General features: G+C 38.3%; 1 protein-coding gene across 1 annotated transcript in view; it reads left to right on the top strand.

Moving 5' to 3' along the window:
• The window catches only part of LOC120514447 (olfactomedin-like protein 2B), a 45158-nt gene extending 27440 nt beyond the window's left edge, over window positions 1-17718 (top strand). Inside the window, exons 7-8 of the mRNA XM_039734829.1 lie at window positions 1502-1678; window positions 15559-17718. Coding sequence (XP_039590763.1) covers window positions 1502-1678; window positions 15559-16160 — 779 coding nt within the window. The 3' untranslated portion in view covers window positions 16161-17718. The remainder of the gene's footprint in view (window positions 1-1501; window positions 1679-15558) is intronic.
• Window positions 17719-18501: the final 783 nt, after the last annotated feature.

The following is an 18501-nucleotide window of genomic DNA, read 5'->3' as shown; positions in this document are numbered from 1 at the left end:
ATAAATATCCAATCATTAAATCATTAAGAGAATGTTGTCAGGATCAAATATCAGTACACAATTTGCTTCAGTAAATTAACAACAACCAATAGCAAACGTGTTGTATTATTTAATTATGTACATTGAAAAGAATTCAAAGTTACTGCACATTGTATGGTGGGGAAGTAAAGTTCGCTTTTGTGGTGTATGGTGTCCTACAGGGGTGCCAGCTTCTCGAATACAAGCCACCGTAAATCAGCTTCCATAACCTCAAAAAACCTTCAGCATGCAGGGTAAAATAAATCTGCTAACTTTAAGTTTTTTTCCCTACTGTGTAAAGGTATGCGATTCATCAGGAACAATATGGTAAAAGGGGGCTTTTACTTATGCAAATATCGTAACTTTGGTATTACTGAAACCGTGCTTTACCATTTTACAGTTGTTTACCATTACTATTTAAGGGTTTTACGCTGTAAAATGAACAGCAATTTTTTTCAGTGTAGCTGTCATGTACCAGTAAATGGCATGTAGCATATTTTGAAGGTAGAAAAATATCGATTTTACAGAACTTGGCTGTAAAAAATAATGAAATGTGTTGTTTAAGACATACAGGTAACTTGCAGTAGAATATAAGGTAGCTTTATTTTTTTTTCAGAAAAGGTATTTTACTTTCACTATTTACAGTATTTTTATCATTAAGTTTACTGACTTTTTTTATACAAGTCCTTAAATGAATCAAAAATGGAAAACATTAATCAAAAACTTAGCATAATTGTAAGAGTTTCTACTGTACAATATACACATATATGATTCTGTCACATATTTACACTGATATGTGTTGCGCTGTGTTATAGTTTTTTTTAAATTAAATACTCACAAAAGGGACAGTCTTGAGTATAATTGAGTGAGATTTTGGCAACATGAAACAAAGTTTAAAAACAAAGACATATTTGAATGTGTGATGTTTGGCTAATAAGCCAAGAAAACACATTACAGTGACCATAGGTACCGCGTGGAAGTGACAGGAGCAACAGCATTCTTGTAGTGTGACTGTACGAGGGACAGACTTACAGCAAACTGGCTTGAAAATCACACGAAAACTGACTTGACAAGAAGTGAGGAAGAAGAGCTAAAGGGATTACATAGCTTTTGTTCACTCAAAAGTGGTGAAGAATTTATTATTTAATGTATTACTTTAGAATTCTTGACATGTAATATATGACATTTGTAAATTTGCAGGTAAATACTGTTAGTGCTGTACTTCAAAATGCATATTTATTTATTTAATGGACTTTTGGTTTCACATAGACACAATTTAACAGACATTTGGGTTTAATGGACATCTGTCTCTTAGATCTAAGATATATTCGTGTAGACATCTCAGCAAATGAAGGTTATTCTATCAGCAGTTTCTTATTCATTCTAATGGACAATGTATAATATCTGTCAATGACCTGCCATGAAGACAATTTTTGTTTTCTTTTAGTCAGATTAATGAGAATTGAATTTCTTTATTTAATAGGTGTTTGCAAGGATACATTGTCTACAATATCTGGTCCAGTGACACAAAATACCTATGGAAGGAGTGAAGGGGCCTGGATGAAGGATCCAATGGCCAAAGATGACAAGATTTATGTCACTAATTATTACTATGGAAACACACTTATAGAATTCCGGAATATGGAAAACTTCAAACAAGGTACAGTAAAGTGTGGATATCAGTGTTGTGATTGGGTGGCACGGTGGTGCTGTGAATAGAGCAGCAGACCTGAGTCACAGTCCTGTCACTTTATGTACAGTATAAAGTTTGCCCATTCTCTTCATATCCATGATGGTTTTCTCCAGGTAATCTTCCACACTTCAACTCAATTCACATTTAGTTAATTAGGAACTGTAAGCCGGTGCAGTGCTTACTGTGGCTTGATTTCTTTTTCTCCCATATACTATCAGAGTGCAGCTTAAATTAAACTATGTCTCTAGATCGGCTCAGTATGAACGAGAACGAGTGAGCTCCATGTCTTATTCATGATTATTTCTGTCCTTCAGTCCAATGCTTTCCCCATCCTCTAACAAGTTCAAAAAATTGGGAGTATATTTTGACTATATGTGATTCATTCTGCCACGTAACATGGTAAAGATAAAATTCTATATTAGTTTTTTTTACTTAAAACTCAAAGTACTGCATAGTCATGAACTACATGGGGCACGGTGGCTAGTGCCACTGCCTTATGGCTTCAAGCATATGGCTTCAGTTACTGCCTGCACAGAGTCTGCACAATTTCTCCTTGCTAGCATGAATCTTCTCTAGATGTATCAGTTTTTTTTCAACATCTTAAAGTCTTTCATTTTATATTAATTATTAACTCTAAGCTAGCCCAGTAATCATAAGTGTGCCCTATGGGTGTGACACATCATCTACATGTAGAGTTTCTTAGAATGCTGCTGTGTAGAGCTTCATATCGCTACAACCCTCTAAATGAAATTTGGAGTTTCAAATACAGTGGTGCCTTGGTTTGTGGGCATAATTCATTCCGGAAACATGCTTGAAATCCAAAGCACTTGTATATCAAAGTGAATTTCCCCATAAGAAATAATGGAAACTCGGATGATTTGTTCAACTCAAAAATATTCATATAGAATGATTAATACAAAATATAAAGTAAAAATACATAAAACAAATTAACCTGCACTTTGCCTTTGAAAAGAGTCGTGGCTGGAGTGAGGCAGACGAGAGAGGAGGTTTATTGTGTAGGACGTCTTTCACTCTAACTAACAGAATCCATGCTATCTGTTGGCTCACTGGAATCGTCTTCATTTTTTGCGACTTTAACAAAGAACTTATCCAATGACAGTTGATTTTGCGTTCTTTTGAGGATTTCGCGGAGATGTGACATTGCATTGTCGTTAAACAAAGTCATCTGTCTTATTGAACACCAAATAAAAAATGTTTTACGCACACACGTGATCACAATGCTATTGGAAACAGTACACACCTGTACGGATCTTGAGTGTGGCACATCGACTGAGACCGAGCACGGGAGATGATTACCCACAATCCCGCAGCGAGAGAGAGAGAGAACCACCACCAGCTCAGTTGTGATCACGCGACGCTCAGCAGACAAAGCGATACTTTCATACAAGGGACGCTATTGGCGGATGGCTTAGAAGCTACCCAATCAGAGCATGTGTTACATATTAACTAAAACTCCTCAATGCTATAAGATATGCTTCCCGCGTGGCGCTTGTTTTGTTTGCTTCTCTCTGTCTCTCTCATTCTCTCTGCCTGACGGAGGGGGTGTGAGCAGAGGGGGGTTTACACAGTGGCTGTTTGCCTAGAAGATAGGACGCTCCTCTACAAAATGCCGCTTTATCGCGTGCTTCTGTATACTTAAAAGCAAGTATTGATTTTTTGATTGTTTGCTTTTCTTAGCGAGCGCTCTCTCTGACATTCTCTGCTCTTCACGGTGCTCCTTTGAAGATAAGATATGTTTGCTTCTTTTAATTGTGAGAAAGAACTGCCATCTCTGTCTTGTAATGAAGCACAGTTTAAACGTTTGATTAAAGGGTGTTATTTCATGTCTAGAGGGCTCTAATAATGTTAACAGTGTGGGAGAGTTTATAAGGGCTTAAAATATGTAAAAATAACCATACAAACATATGGTTTCTACTTCGCGGATTTTCACCTATCGCGGGGGGGGGTCTGGAACGCAACCCCCGCGATCGAGGAGGGATTACTGTATGTACTATTTTACTCGTATTGCAAGAACTCGATAGTTTATCAAGAAAATTTATTAAGTGTTTTTGGTCGTCTTGCAAAACACTCGCAGACCAAGTTACTCACAATCCAAGATTTTACAAGTGAATGCCACCCAGGTTGTACACTTCACCGTCTAGTGTCAGAAACGTGGGGTGAAAACCAAAAGACATTATCCATATTTTCAAGACACCCAAGGAAAAGAAATAAAACTTTCATATGATTTGTACATGCAATAGGAATAGTTATTTTTCACAGCTAGTAATTCTTTTTTTTATTTTAATTGAAAAGAATAACATTCCATACGATCAAGCCTAACTTGCACAATAAAGAAGATAACATTACATACTGTATACTCAATTCAAACTTAACAAAACAGAATTCACACCCCACCCAAACAGCTAATAATTCTTTTTAGGAGCTGAAATGAATCGACAGAGGCATTGTCAGACATTGGGCTGACCCTCCAGTTTCTGAACTGGGTCATTTCCTGCTATATTTCAATGACAGCTTCTATGAATCATGGGTATTACATCCCACATATTGTTGTCAAGCTCAGATATAACAATCCCTCAGTAAAATCTGGATTAATTTCTTAAATTGGAGCAATATGTTTGACAGGCCACTCTGTTATAAAATGCACTCTGCTAGTTCTTCTTTTGAGATTTATAATTTCAGTTTAACTGACTTATTCCATGGACTTCAGTGGTGATATCAGTTAAAGATATTTTCAATTAAGTTTTTGTCTAGTTGAGTTTGCAATTACAGTACAAATAATTTTAACGTTTCAATACTGGTCATCATAAGTTTACATTTATATTAACAACTTATTTGATTAACAGACACTTTTGTTCAAAGTGACTTACAAAAGAGGTCAACGTATTCTAGTAAATATTAGTCTGGGGACTGTTTGGGGACAAATGTTACAGGACAAGTTTACAAATTAAAAATCACCACAAGTGAAGAGCGCAGAACAAAATACAAGCGACTTACAATTCCTGTGTTACAAAACCCAACAGCTAATGTCAGTTAGACAGAAAGTCAGTAAGCAAGAGAGTCTTCTGAAACGCATTGAGGAAGTCAGCATTTCAATTGGAACTGGGCAGCTTGTTCACCAGCCAGGGACTACACATGAAAACAGTTTGAGATTTGATGCCATGTAGAGGTGGCAAATTCATCAGCAGCCTTGAGTAGACAAAATGACACATAGAACCCATTGACTATTGTGTATCGAGGATTTGAACTCAATAGGTGCCACTACAGGAAGGCGGTGTAGTGATCTGTAAAGAGGAGTGACATCTGCCCTCCTCGTCTGGCTGAACACAAAAAGGCAATTGTAATTTTTCAATATGTAAAATGACTATATGATTAGAAATATAGATTTCTACTGCGTGACCCTGTAGTTGGAATATAGCGGGTTGGATAATGGATGGATGGATGGATGGAAATTTACCAGTTAAAATGTAATAATAGAATAATTTTAAAATATTTAAATATCTATTAAAGACAACGGGGAAAGTCTCTCAGTTATATAGTATATATCATGAAGTGTGTTATAAATAATCTCTACTTCATATTCTTCTAAGACAATATTAAATTATAGGCATCTGTGATTTGCATTTTTGATGAGTCAGATATCTTAGACATCTCGAATTCTGATTAGTTGCAGATATGTTTAGATATATATCTAAGTTGTAATTTTGACTTGTAAAAGGATACTGGATATCTGCATTCATACACAGAAAACAGTTAAATATCAAAGTTAACAAGCAAACCCTCTGACACGAATGCAAACAAAAGTCAGAATTAATTATAGATTAAAAAAAAAAACAAAAACAAGAGAAAAGTCTGTGTGATTGGGTGGGCATTACTGAAACAGGACTCATGACGGCATATTTACACATCCTCTGGCCTCTTTTTGTTTAATTGTAATGATATTAATATTGCTGACTCTAGCCAGCAACATTCTCACAAGGATTGCGATGGGTGTTTTAAGAAATCTTCTTATAAAGCCCGCTACCGTGGCTGGCTGTCTGTTTGTCTGTCCAGAATTTTAAATCACCTGTAGCTCACAAACCGTTTGACCTTTTGACATGAAATTTGGTACACATATACTACGTGACTACTATCCACTTTCCGGGTGATGATTGACCTCCAAGGTTATTCCTCTTTTTATTGTTATTTTATTGTAGAATCAACTCTTGGTAGTGGCCAGCAGGGCAGCCATGCGGTGCATGCGTACAGGTGCTGTTCTCATCTCTAAAACTTTCGCCATCACTTCCTCTACCTCTTCATATCTTAAATCATTCTCGAGGCAGATTGAAGACTTAAGTGCCAGCTTAAGTGAAAAATGAAGAAAAACGTTCTAATTGCAACACAAACGCTGACTTAATCAGTTTTAACGTGAAAAGATGCTGACGAAAGAAGAGAAGCAGCGGGCCGCTAGGGTGGAGAAAAGAAGAGTTGCTCAGGAAGCAGCAAGCACATCAACATCTGAGCAAATGAATGCTAATCGTACAGAGAAAGAGGATGAAGACTATGAATGCTCAAGTCAAGCGTATTCACTGCATGTTATCATGCAGTGCGCAGTTACTGGTACTTTATAATACTGAATACAAGTATGAAGTTTTTCCATAAGGCAAAGATGACACCACCTTCATATTTTCATCAGTGAGTGTAATCGCAGGACAAACATATTAGTAAATTAACATCCATCCATCCATCCATTATCCAACCCGCTATATCCTAACTACAGGGTTACAGGGGTCTGCTGGAGCCAATCCCAGCCAACACAGGACGCAAGGCAGGAAACAAACACTGGGAAGGTCGCCAGCCCACCACAGGGCACACACACACACACACACCAAGCACACACGAGGGACAATTTAGGATTGCCAATGCACCTAACCTGCATATCTTTGGACTGTGGGAGGAAACCCGGGCAGACATGGGGAGAACATGCACACTCCACGCAGGGAGGACCTGGAAAGCGAATCCGGGTCTCCTAACTGTGAGGCAGCAGTGCTACCCACTGCGCCACCGTGCCGCCCATAAATTAACATATATATTTCAAATTACAATCACTATTACATTAAAATAATCAGTTACATATACGTTTGGCCATGAACACAGCATGGATGAGCGTCTCTTGTTCGTTGACTCCTCAAAAGTCAACCTGGAAGCTGTTCTTCTCCATAATGGAAATAATTCCCTTTTGTAGCTATAGTGTCATGCTACTAACATGAAAGAGTTGTATGAAAAGATGAAGTTACCTTTTTATTTAATTTTATAGATATTATTTGAAAAAAACATTTCATACAATCATGTCAAACTTAACAAACCATAATTCAACCCCCACCGAGAAGAGAGGAGAGAAAAAACAAAACAGAGAAGAACGTCCTTTTCACTGATATAAATGCTTATTTTAAAATTTTATTAATTAGATTGGCCATATATTAAAAAAAAAATTGAACAGATCCTCTAAGTGAGAATTGTTTTTTTTCCAATTTGAAATAGTAGTGAACATCAGTTACCCACAGACTTATAACAGGTGGGCTGGGATTCTTTCAGTTGAGCAGTATAAGTCTACGTGCTAGTAGTGTGGTATCGGCAATACTAGCAATTTGTCCTTCTCCATGTCAAATACAGCGGACAAGTCTGTTAACGCGTTAGGAGTGATTGTGACACAAAGGCTGTCTGATAGGCATTCAAAGATTTTTGTCCAGAATGTTGTTAATTTGGTACATGCCTAAAAACATGAGGTCCAGTGAGGCTAGAGCTTGATTGCAACGTTTGCTGGTTGGATCCTAGCGTGGAAACATTTTGGGCAATTTTAAAACGAGATAAATGTGCTCGATAAAAGATATAAGTTGAATAATTGAACGCTTTCCGCATATGAAGATGGAATGTATTCTATTCATGGCTGCCTCCCACTCGTTTTTAGTGCTCTTAAGTGAAAGATACTTTCCCCAGCATGCACTGGGATACTTTGGGATCTTTGAAAGGAAGAGACTTTAAAATGTTTTTGTATATTACTGAGGGGCTGTCTGAGTCTTGAAGACTGATCAGTATTGCCTCTGCAATAGAAATGGGTGGTAGGTGAGGAAAACTGGGCAGGTTCCTTTCAGTAAAGTTTCTGATTTAAAACTAATAGAAAAATTGTGTCGATGGGAATTTAAATTTGAAGTATAATTGTACATAAAATGCAAAAACATTATCGACGTACATGAAGTTACTTTAGAAAACACTCAACATCAGAAATACAGTATAAGTGGACTATGTGTAGAAATCTAAAGGTGACTGCACTTTGGTTACACAAGATACTGTTGTTTTATTGTGAATGGGACAATAGGGACAAAGAGAATCACTATGTTTAGAACAAGTGGCTAAAACATGTCTTATATGTTCGAGGAAAGAAAAATTTGGTAAATTTTCCACTTGTTGACTCTGAGGATGTTTACCTTCCTCTTTGTTGTGATGTGAGATTTTGTATATAAGTTGATAAATATTTTGTGTGTCTTTATTTGTAACTTTATTTGTAGGCAAAGCAATGTTATATTAGTGTTACATTAGTGAGAAGCATTCATGTTTACATCCCCCTGACCATTACTGAGCCTCTTTGAATTTTACAATAGGGTTCGGGGGGAGTGCCTCAAACAAGTTTGGCAAGTGTTTCTCTGCTAAAGTCTCTCTCTCAACCCCCCACAGGAAAGCCAGGCTGCCTAACTGCCCAGCTTTACCTTAACATATGGTTTTGGGGGATGGCAGGTGTTTAGATGTTCTATTCCCCCATTGGTCTGAAGTATGGCTGTTTGGAACTGGCTTATATCAGAAGCCTTTAAGTACCATGATTCCCTATTGGCTCTAGGGGTTGGGCAGAGAATCTATAAATTTGCTCACACCTCACTCTCTCTCTTACCAAACTGATGCATAAACTGAAAAGGACAACACAATGGAGAGCACAACTCGGCAGCCATATTGAGACAGGCATGCGGCATGTTCTGAAAAAAGCTGACCACAAATGATGCCTTAACTAGAGACATTTTAAGTATCTAACAAGTCTGTGTGCCGCCTGAAACTACACATCACCATTTATCAGGTTGTATGGTTGCCAATATTCAAATGTATTTTTGCAGTGTTATTATTTATGAATATTATCAATAATACATTGTTTAAAGTGTAGCTTAACTCCTGCTTGTCTTTTACTACACCTAATTGTCTGAGGTTATAGATGTAGAAGGGAAGGTGGGGAGAAGTTATATACTATAATACCTTATAAACAGTGGTGAGTCTGGGAGATTTGAGGCATTCTGTCAAAGGCTACTTATTAATACAAAAGGGGAAAATAGAGCAATATATTACTCTACCAAGACAAAACACTTCAACATATTAAACTTGAACTTATGAAAACCTTGATAAAGCAATGGATAAAATAAAAGAGGATTCATGTGCTTGAGAAATCCATTTCCTCGGATCAGAGATGCTAAAAATGAATAAGGAAGGTACTTTTGTAGGTCCTCAAATCGGAGTGTCACAATGTGACAGATTTGAAGAAGAGGTTAAATAAAGCTGGGAAAGCTGCTTGGCAGAGCTTCAAAAGTGGCTGCACGCACTTTTTTGGGAAATCATAAGGCTGAAAACTGTCCAGAAATAGTCGGTGACCTTCTCCAGCCATACCAAACAATGGGCTGCATATGTCATTGAAGAGTCATTTCTTAGACTCCGTCTTGGACATTTTCCCTGAAAACCTCACTGTGGTCAGTGATGATATGGCAAGCGACTCCATCAGGACATTTTCAACCCGTAAAAGCATTAAGAAGGTAAGTGGAGTTGCAGTATGCTGGCTGCCTAATGCTGGACTATTAAGGGAGACATTCCTAAGGAGAAACACAGCAGAAAATTAAAAATACTGTAGCTGTGTTTAAGATGATATACTTGTCATTTTAATAAGCATATAAACATGTAAGTATTTTCAAATTTAAGCTGCATGTCTCTTGAAAACCTTACCTGATAGACAACTTCTAAAAACATAATTTGGATTCAGCACACATTTCAGTGCGCCTGCAGTAGCAAACTGCAGGTCGTATCCTCCATCTTTATAGATCTCTTGACAAACAATTTGGTTGTGCTGTCTGTCCATTTCTATTGGTCTGTCCCAATAAGGCCAATTCCAGGAAAGAACTGACTGCTTATAATACAACAGGGACTGTTACAGAACTTTTATTGACAGTTGTCACAATGCATTACTCCTGCCAAAACTGATAGACTGTCCTCAAATCTGTGCACTTTCCCAGAAGTTCTAAATTCTAAAATTAATTTTGTCTGGATTGTTTATTTGAGCTGCAGATTAATTAATTGGCACAAAAGGAAATAATAACTTGTAATGCAGGAGGAGAAAGTGTGAAGAAGTGCTTCTTCCCAACTTTTTCACCACTGTTTTGGGGGGAGTATATTCACTGTTTAGTTGGAGCAACTGTGATGGATCAGCTTTATCATTGACTTTAAAGATAATGTAGACCCCTGTGTAGCCTACTATATGGCATATTCAAACCTTAGAATGAGGAAACCACAGCTTTCCAAGAGTCACTTTTTGTCTTGCGTGCATCTGTCCCTCTTCTCTTTTGTCCTCTCCCATTCCAGGATAGACTCAGACTCCTTCTCAAACAGACACATGCACTCATCACGCCCAGCAGGCAGCCAGGTTTCCAGAGTACACCCTCCACTTTAAAAAAGTAAAAAGCATTACAAACAAAGCCATAGATTTCACTTTGTTGGACTAATCTTGCAGTAGGAGAAAAAGAAAAAACTGGAATCACGCATTACAACAACAACAACTTTTATTTATATGGCACATTTTCATACAAAAAAATGTAGCTCAAAGTGCTTTACTTAATGAAGAATAGAAAAATAAAAGACACAGTAAGAAAATAAGTCAACATTAATTAACATAGAATAAGAGTAAGGTCCGATGGCCAGGGTGGACAGAAATAACAAAAAAACTCCAGACGGCGGAGAAAAAAATAAAATCTGTAGGGATTCCAGACCATGAGACCGCCCAGTCCCCTCTGGGCAATCTACCTAACATAAATGAAACAGTCCTCTTTGTATTTAGCGTTTTCATGGAAGGACCTGATGATGATGGTCACGTAGACTTCTGGCTTTCAGTCCATCAATGTTGGTGCATCATGATGCTTTGAGTAGGTGGTGGTGGTGCAGGCCGCCACCACAAAGAAACCGGAAAAAGAAACAGAAGAGAGAGTTGGGGTCAGTACAGATTTTAGAGCCACCATGAATAGTTATTATGATGAATTGAACATACAGAGTATCAGGATTAAGTTAAAGTGAAGTTATAAAAAGGCCATGTTAAAGTAATGTGTTTTCAGCAGTGTTTTAAAGTGCTCTACTGTATCAGCCTGGCGAATTCCTATTGGCAGGCTATTCCAGATTTTAGGTGCATAACAGCAGAAGGCCGCCTCACCACTTCTTTTAAGTTTAGCTTTTGGAATTCTAAGGAGACACTCATTTGAGGATCTAAGGTTACGATTTGGAATATAAGGTGTCAGACATTCCGATATATAAGATGGAGCGAGATTATTTAAGGCTTTATAAACCATAAGCAGAATTTTAAAGTCAATCCTGAATGACACAGGTAACCAGTGTAGTGACATCAAAACTGGAGAAATGTGTTCAGATTTTCTTTTCCTAGTTAGGATTCTAGCAGCTGCATTCTGCACTCGTTGCAAATGATTTATGTCTTTTTTGGGTAGTCCTGAGAGGAGTGCGTTACAGTAATCTAGTCGACTGAAAACAAAGCGTGAACTAATTTCTCCGCATCTTTCAGTGATATAAGAGGTCTAACTTTTGCTATGTTTCTTAAGTGAAAAAATGCTGTCCTAGTGGTCTGATGAATATGCTATTTAAAATTCAGATTACAGTCAACAGTTACCCCTAAGTTTTTTACTTCCGTCTTAACTTTTAATCCTAATGCATCAAGTTTATTTCTGATAACCTCATTGAATCCATTTTTGCCAATCACTAAAATTTCAGTTTTCTCTTTATTTAGTTTGAGAAAATTACTATTCATCGATTCAGAAATACCAGTAAGACATTGTGTTAGTGTATCGAAAGAGTCAGAGTCATCAGGTGCTATTGATAAGTACAGCTGTGTGTCATCAGCATAGCTGTGGTAACTCGCGTTGTAACCTGAGATAATCTGACCTAACGGAAGCATGTAGATTGAGAAGAGCAGCGCACCCAGGATAGAGCCTTGTGGAACACAATATAGAATGTCATGTGTCTTTGCAGTATAATAACCATAACTAACAAAGAATTTTCTCCCTGCCAGGTAGGATTCAAACCAATTTAAGACCGTGCCAGAGAGGCCCACCCATTGACTAAGGCGATTTCTAAGAATATTGTGATCAATGGTGTCAAATGCGGCACTCAGATCTAAGAGGATGAGAACAGATAAATGGCCTCTGTCTGCATTTACATTAGAAGATTAAGTGTCTCTCTAAGACAAGAGCTGAGCAACAAAACATGGCTTTTGGCAGTGCCAAGTAAATGAGTAATGTGCCATTCCGGAAAAATAAGGTTAATAAAAATAAGATTACTAAGTGCTTGAAACTGCAACTGGATGTCTAACTTTTGATGTCCTAAGTGAAATTTAAAATATGATCAATGAATCTTCCCAGTCCCTGCAATAAAAGAGGGTGCTGGTATCCACATCCACAAACCAGAACACGTTGCTCCATTGCAAAGTAGGGGGCTAGGCATTCTGGCAACGCCACATTGGATACTCCACCCTCGTCACAAGACAAGTCTTAACATCTTATTGATTTTGGGCTGATAATACAACATACATATGGTAAAATATAATAAATATGAAGCAGAATAAGGGGGTGGCAGGTTTCGCCGTCTGTTCTGATCGTTGGTTATAATCCGGCATTACTGTGTCAGGCCTAGACATCCTGAGAGAGGTGTAACTGGAGAAAGCCTTTCTGGAACTGAACAAAGATTTTCTTTGATGTTCTTCATTCTGAAATTATTCTTCTGCAACAGCAGACTCAAATTGTATTTGGTGCCAAACAACAGCCCCTTTATTATTTTAGCTACATATAGGAAGAGAGGTTTTCATTCTGTAAAATCTCTTATTACAGTCAAATCCTTATGTTAATGTCATTATTGGCAGTTCTGTTCTGCAGTATGTCACCCAGTCATCTAAAGGAAATAACAGAAATTTGTTGCAAGTCCTTTTCCACTCCAGCTTACCAGTTTCATCAGTATATAGCACCTTTTAAGGGTTACATTGTAGCTGATATGTGAAGACAGTGGCCTTGGTGGACAGGTTTACTGACCTGTAAGGAGGTTCAGTGTTCTTAGTTCTACCAGTTGCACTCCGTGGCTCAGTCGATATTTTCTTGACTTGTCCATGTGGGAAGTTAATTTTGCACTTGTTCCTTTTTTCCTCTATCCATTATACTTATTTAGTCTCCTTAATTTGGGAGAAGATATGCAAGCCAATATGTGCCAGATCTTGCATGATTTGTATTGTGCATAAATTATGAACACGGTCCTTATGATGACAGTGTGCTGTGACCATTGGCATTCAAGTATATCTCACAGTTACACAAGTATCTGTAATTGGTATTATGGCAGCATTAAATATACACTGATGAACCCAAACATTATGACCACTTCCATATGAAGCAGCTGACATTAACTTTCTCATAACAACTTTGCACATCAAGGTGAGGGATATGTTAGGTGTAAGCTGACATTGGACACTTGTAATCGATGTGTTGAAAGCAGATGATATGGGCAGGTGTAAAGACCTGAGTGACTTCTATAAGGGTCAAATTATTTTGGCCAGACAAGTTAGTAAGAGCTTTTCCAAAATGGTAGGACTTATGGGGTGGTCATGGTCAGCCATGGCAAGTCCAGTACCTATGGACAGTGGTCCAAGGAGGGAGAAACCACAAATCAACAGTGTGTTGGGTGGCCAAGACTCATTGATGCAAGAGGTCAATGAAGTTTATCCTGTCTGGTCCAAACCAAAAGAAGGTCAAAACACAGATTATTTTAATGATGGTTACCAGAGTAATATGTCATGGCAGAGAGTGCATCGCACCCTGCTGTGTATAGAACTGTAAAGCTGCAGGCCAGTGTGAGTGTCCAGTATAATGCTTATTCACCACTGAAATTGCTGAGCGATGGAACTGGAACTTGGACCGATGATTACCTTATCAGATGAATCCTGCTTTCTGTTGCATCATGTGGATGGCCAGGCATGTATATATAGTTTACCTGTGGAACAGATGGCCCCGATACGCACCATGGGAAGGAGGTAAGCCGGTGAACAGACTGTGATGCATTGGGCATTGACCAGGCATTCATGTGGAGATTAATTTGATACTTTCATCTACCTACCTACCACCTTCACGGCAACTGTATTCCACGAATAAAGGGGCATCTTTCAGCATGATAATGGATCCTGCCACACTGCATGAACTGTACAGGAGTGCTTAAAGGAACTTGATGAAGAGTTCAAGGTGGTGCTGTTTTCTCCAGTTTTCCCAGATCACATTTAAGCTGCTTTGATACATACTGGAACAACAAATTCATTCCGCAGCAGACTCTACCTCACAATTTCCAGGAGTCAGAGGATTTGCTGCTAACCTTCCAGTGCCAGATTCCAGAGCACACCTTCAGACGTCTTGTAGGATCCACGTCTCAGTGGGTTAGAGCTGTCTTGGTGGCAAATGAAAGAGCAACATTATTGGACAGGTGATCATAATGCTCTGGTTCAACAGTTTGAGTCTCTGGTCTTCTCACTTCTGGACTATTGCAACTCTCTGCAGGCAGGAGCCCCGGTATGTGTCATCAAACCACTACAGACAATTTAAAACTCAGAGGCACATCTGGTGTTCAACCAGCCAAGGTGGGCACATGCCACTCTTCTCTCTAGATCACTACACTGGCTTCTTTTAGCTATATATTTAGTTCACATCCTTGCTGCTTGCTTACAGAGTAGTCAGCACCTATACGTTTGGATACACATGAGGTCCAATGCTCCTTCTCGACCACTCAGGTGTGCTGTTGAATGGCATCTCGCAATGCCGACTTTGCATGGTATCAAACCTAAATCCAGACTCTCTTTATGTGTAGTTAGTGGCTGTTGGAATAAGCTGCCCACCTCTGACTCCCTCAATATATTCAAGAATCACTTGAGGACTCTTTTGTTTGGTTAATTTCTAAGTGAAACTGTTAGGTTTTGTAAATCTGGGAATTGTAACTCGCGTATATTTTGTTCCGAGTTCATGCAATAATCAATTTTGTTTTGATGTCCTGCAACACTTGTTCCCATACAGTCCCCCAGACTCATTTTGACCTCCTAAGTAAATAACTGTAAAATGTAAATGTTTAAGTTCTAATGATGTTCTTTTATGTCTATAATCCATGGTGTTTCCTGGGATCTGGCGCTTATAGAACCAGTACCCTTACCTGCTCCTTCATATTGCACTCCAGTCCAATATGCATTTTGCTTTGTATTTAAAAGGAAAAAGTCTGTAACTCCACTCTCTCTATGACTATGGAGTCTTCCATTTTCCTTTCCATTTGAAATTTTAGTTCACAAAAAGGCTGTGATTGTAAATCATTCTGTTAGCATAAAAGCATTCTTTTGTCACAGTTCATTAGTTTACTTTCCCACAGGGATCTGGGCTCATATTAAAACCAGTAGGCTCTGCTGCCTTCCAGGGTTTTAAAATCCTTGTTTGAAAGATTATCCAACCAAAAATGACTCGAATGTTTTTCATTTCCAACAGGTCGATGGACAAATTCTTACAAACTCCCTTACAACTGGATTGGAACTGGACATGTCGTGTATGATGGAGCTTTTTATTACAACCGAGCATTTTCACGCAACATCATCAAGTTTGATTTAAAACACCGATTTGTCGCAGCCTGGGCAATGCTGCACGATGTGGTATTTGAAGAGAGCACACCCTGGAAGTGGAGGGGTCATTCAGACATTGACTTTGCAGTAGATGAAAATGGCCTATGGGTGATTTACCCAGCTATCGATGACGAGGGGATTCAACAAGAGGTGATTGTATTGAGCAAACTGAACGCGGCAGACCTGACCATTCAGAAGGAGACCACATGGAGGACCGGCTTACGAAAGAACTTTTATGGAAACTGCTTTATAGTGTGTGGCGTTCTGTATGCGGTGGACAGCTACAACCAAATGAACGCCAACATTTCTTATGCATTTGACACACACACAAACACTCAAATCATACCAAGATTGCCTTTTACTAATAATTATTCCTATACCACTCAAATTGATTATAATCCCAAGGAAAGGGTACTTTACGCTTGGGACAATGGGCATCAAGTCACGTATAATGTAATTTTTGCCTATTGAAAGGGGTTTGAGAATATTCAGAAATGATCATAGCACTTTTGTGTATAAAGAAAAGAATAAATAATTTTATATTCCCATGAGGACTGTAGATCAGTCCGACGGGCCTATATCTTTCCTTGCCTATACCGTCACTTCCGACCAGCATCTCTTATTATGATGAGGTAGCAGCGTGTGTTATTTTCAGAAGTATTATTTAAAGTACAAGTTATGATCAAAGTATTTGATAAGAGAAGCTAGAGATAACCGTTTTCTGAAATAACCCCAAGGATGCAGAAGTATATTCAGTTTGTGCCCACAGGGACTTCTCATGCATTCTGCGGTTTCATAAAGCACCAAGTACAAGAACATGAATGATCTCAGGTCAAGTGCTGGGCAGGAATCCCTACAAAGTCTACAGCAATAATCTGAGCAGCAGACTGGACATTTTTATGTGTTACACTTAAACACCAAATGCAAAACTGGTACTGTATGTTTTTGTTTTTAGTCATCTGTACTAAAATCTAAACAATATGATTAAGCATATCATTTCAAAAGACATTGCATATTATGCTGTTATGGAATTTTCAGAAATAACCACTTAAAGAAAATACTGGACCGTTCACAAGGAAAAAACTCCAATTCTTACCTGGACAGTGCTTTCAATATCTTCCATTATGTTTTCAGTGGACAGAGCTCAAGTCTTAAGCCAGTGTCACATTATGCGACTTTCAGCTGTGGGGATTTTAGACTTGTTGACTGCAGTTGCTGATCTCATCATTGGACCATGTCAGTTTAAACAACTTGAAAATCACTAGCCATGCCAAATTTACTAACAGAGTGCCATTTTTTTTCCAGCACAACTGTGCTCGGCCCTTTTTCTGAGAGCCAATAGTGTGCTGTCTGACAAAACCAGGGCTGTGCGAAGGGTTAACAGAGATGGCAAGTTCAGCCAAAATCTTGGCCTTTTTTTTCTTTTTTCCATTCTGTTATGCAAAACACGAGATAACAGACAGATGAGCATCTCTTCTGTTACAGTCCAAAACTCCACTGTTGCTTATCCTCGCCACTGCATTCTGTGCATTGTAATTCTGGGTGCGTGCTCATTGGTTGTCAGCTCTCATACACAAGCCCAACCTACAACTACAGACAAAATCAGACTAGTTGGATGGAGTTGCCGAGTTGTCAGACTAAACGACAGGTTTTCACACCACCAGCTTACTCCGACTCGCTAAAATTAAGTAAAATGACTGAAAACCGCTGGAAAAGTTGCGTAATGTGACACGGTCTTTACATGACCAATGTAGCCGGACATTCACTTGAACTTCATTCCAAAGGCCCTTTTCTCTCCTGCCATTATTTTTTTTTCTACTAATCCCAAATGCAGCATCATGGCTTTTCATGCCATTCACTAACATTATGTCTATATACAACAATATAACGATTAAATTCTTTCATGTTTATTGAACTAATTACTGAACAGTAATTCAGAAGGGTGATGCATGGGCCTTCATGTTACACTTTCCTTAAGATGTACTTTATGTCACTAACGCACCAAATTCTAAATACAGCCAAAGCTCAACTTTTGTGCATGTTATTTATGGAGCGTATGCAGCATGACAGTAAAAAAGTTTTTTGTTTTTTTTTTTATGTTGGTTTTGCTTTTTTTTTTTAAGGATGGACAAAGAATACAAATAAAACTCAAGACTATTTTAGCATTAACAGATGTGAATTTAATTGAAAAGGGAAACCTAAATCTTGCTTGTACAGTAGAAACAATGGTCCTTTTCAAGCACAGAAATGTTTCACAAAGATCACGTCTAAATAGACACACTGTAATGTGCCACACTGTGGGTTTTGTCAGGGCGGATTGCAAAATATCAAGATAAATGCAATAAGAATATTCCTCTCGACTCTGCCTGGCTGTTAGTGTTTGTGCTTCATCAGACTCCATTTACAAATCACAGAAATCCATCAACAACACAAGCATAAGATCTGCTTCCAGGTACAACACCAAAAATCAGCAAAACAAAATCTTCAACATTTGCTTTTGTTCCTTTTTTCACTTCTGAATGAAGTCAACAAGCAGTTTTGGATACAAATAACAGATGTTTCCAGAAATACCATGTGGCTTTACCAGGACAAACAAAAGTTTACCTCAAACAACAATCACACTGAACCCGTGCCATTCCCCCAACATTACTTCATATGTGATGGGTGGCCAGTTTCTGTCCAGATTATAATTTATTTTAACATTTTATATCTGTGCATAAGCTGAAGAATAAGCAGGTACTTTGGTGATGTATTTTATTTTGTACCTCTATGGAATTAATACAGATCCTTCTTAATGTATATAGTGGCCAGA

This window comes from Polypterus senegalus, chromosome 14 (genome assembly GCF_016835505.1).
Source record: "Polypterus senegalus isolate Bchr_013 chromosome 14, ASM1683550v1, whole genome shotgun sequence".
NCBI lineage: Eukaryota > Metazoa > Chordata > Cladistia > Polypteriformes > Polypteridae > Polypterus > Polypterus senegalus.
Note: the sequence above shows the minus strand (reverse complement) of the source record. Positions and strands in the feature narration are given on the sequence as shown.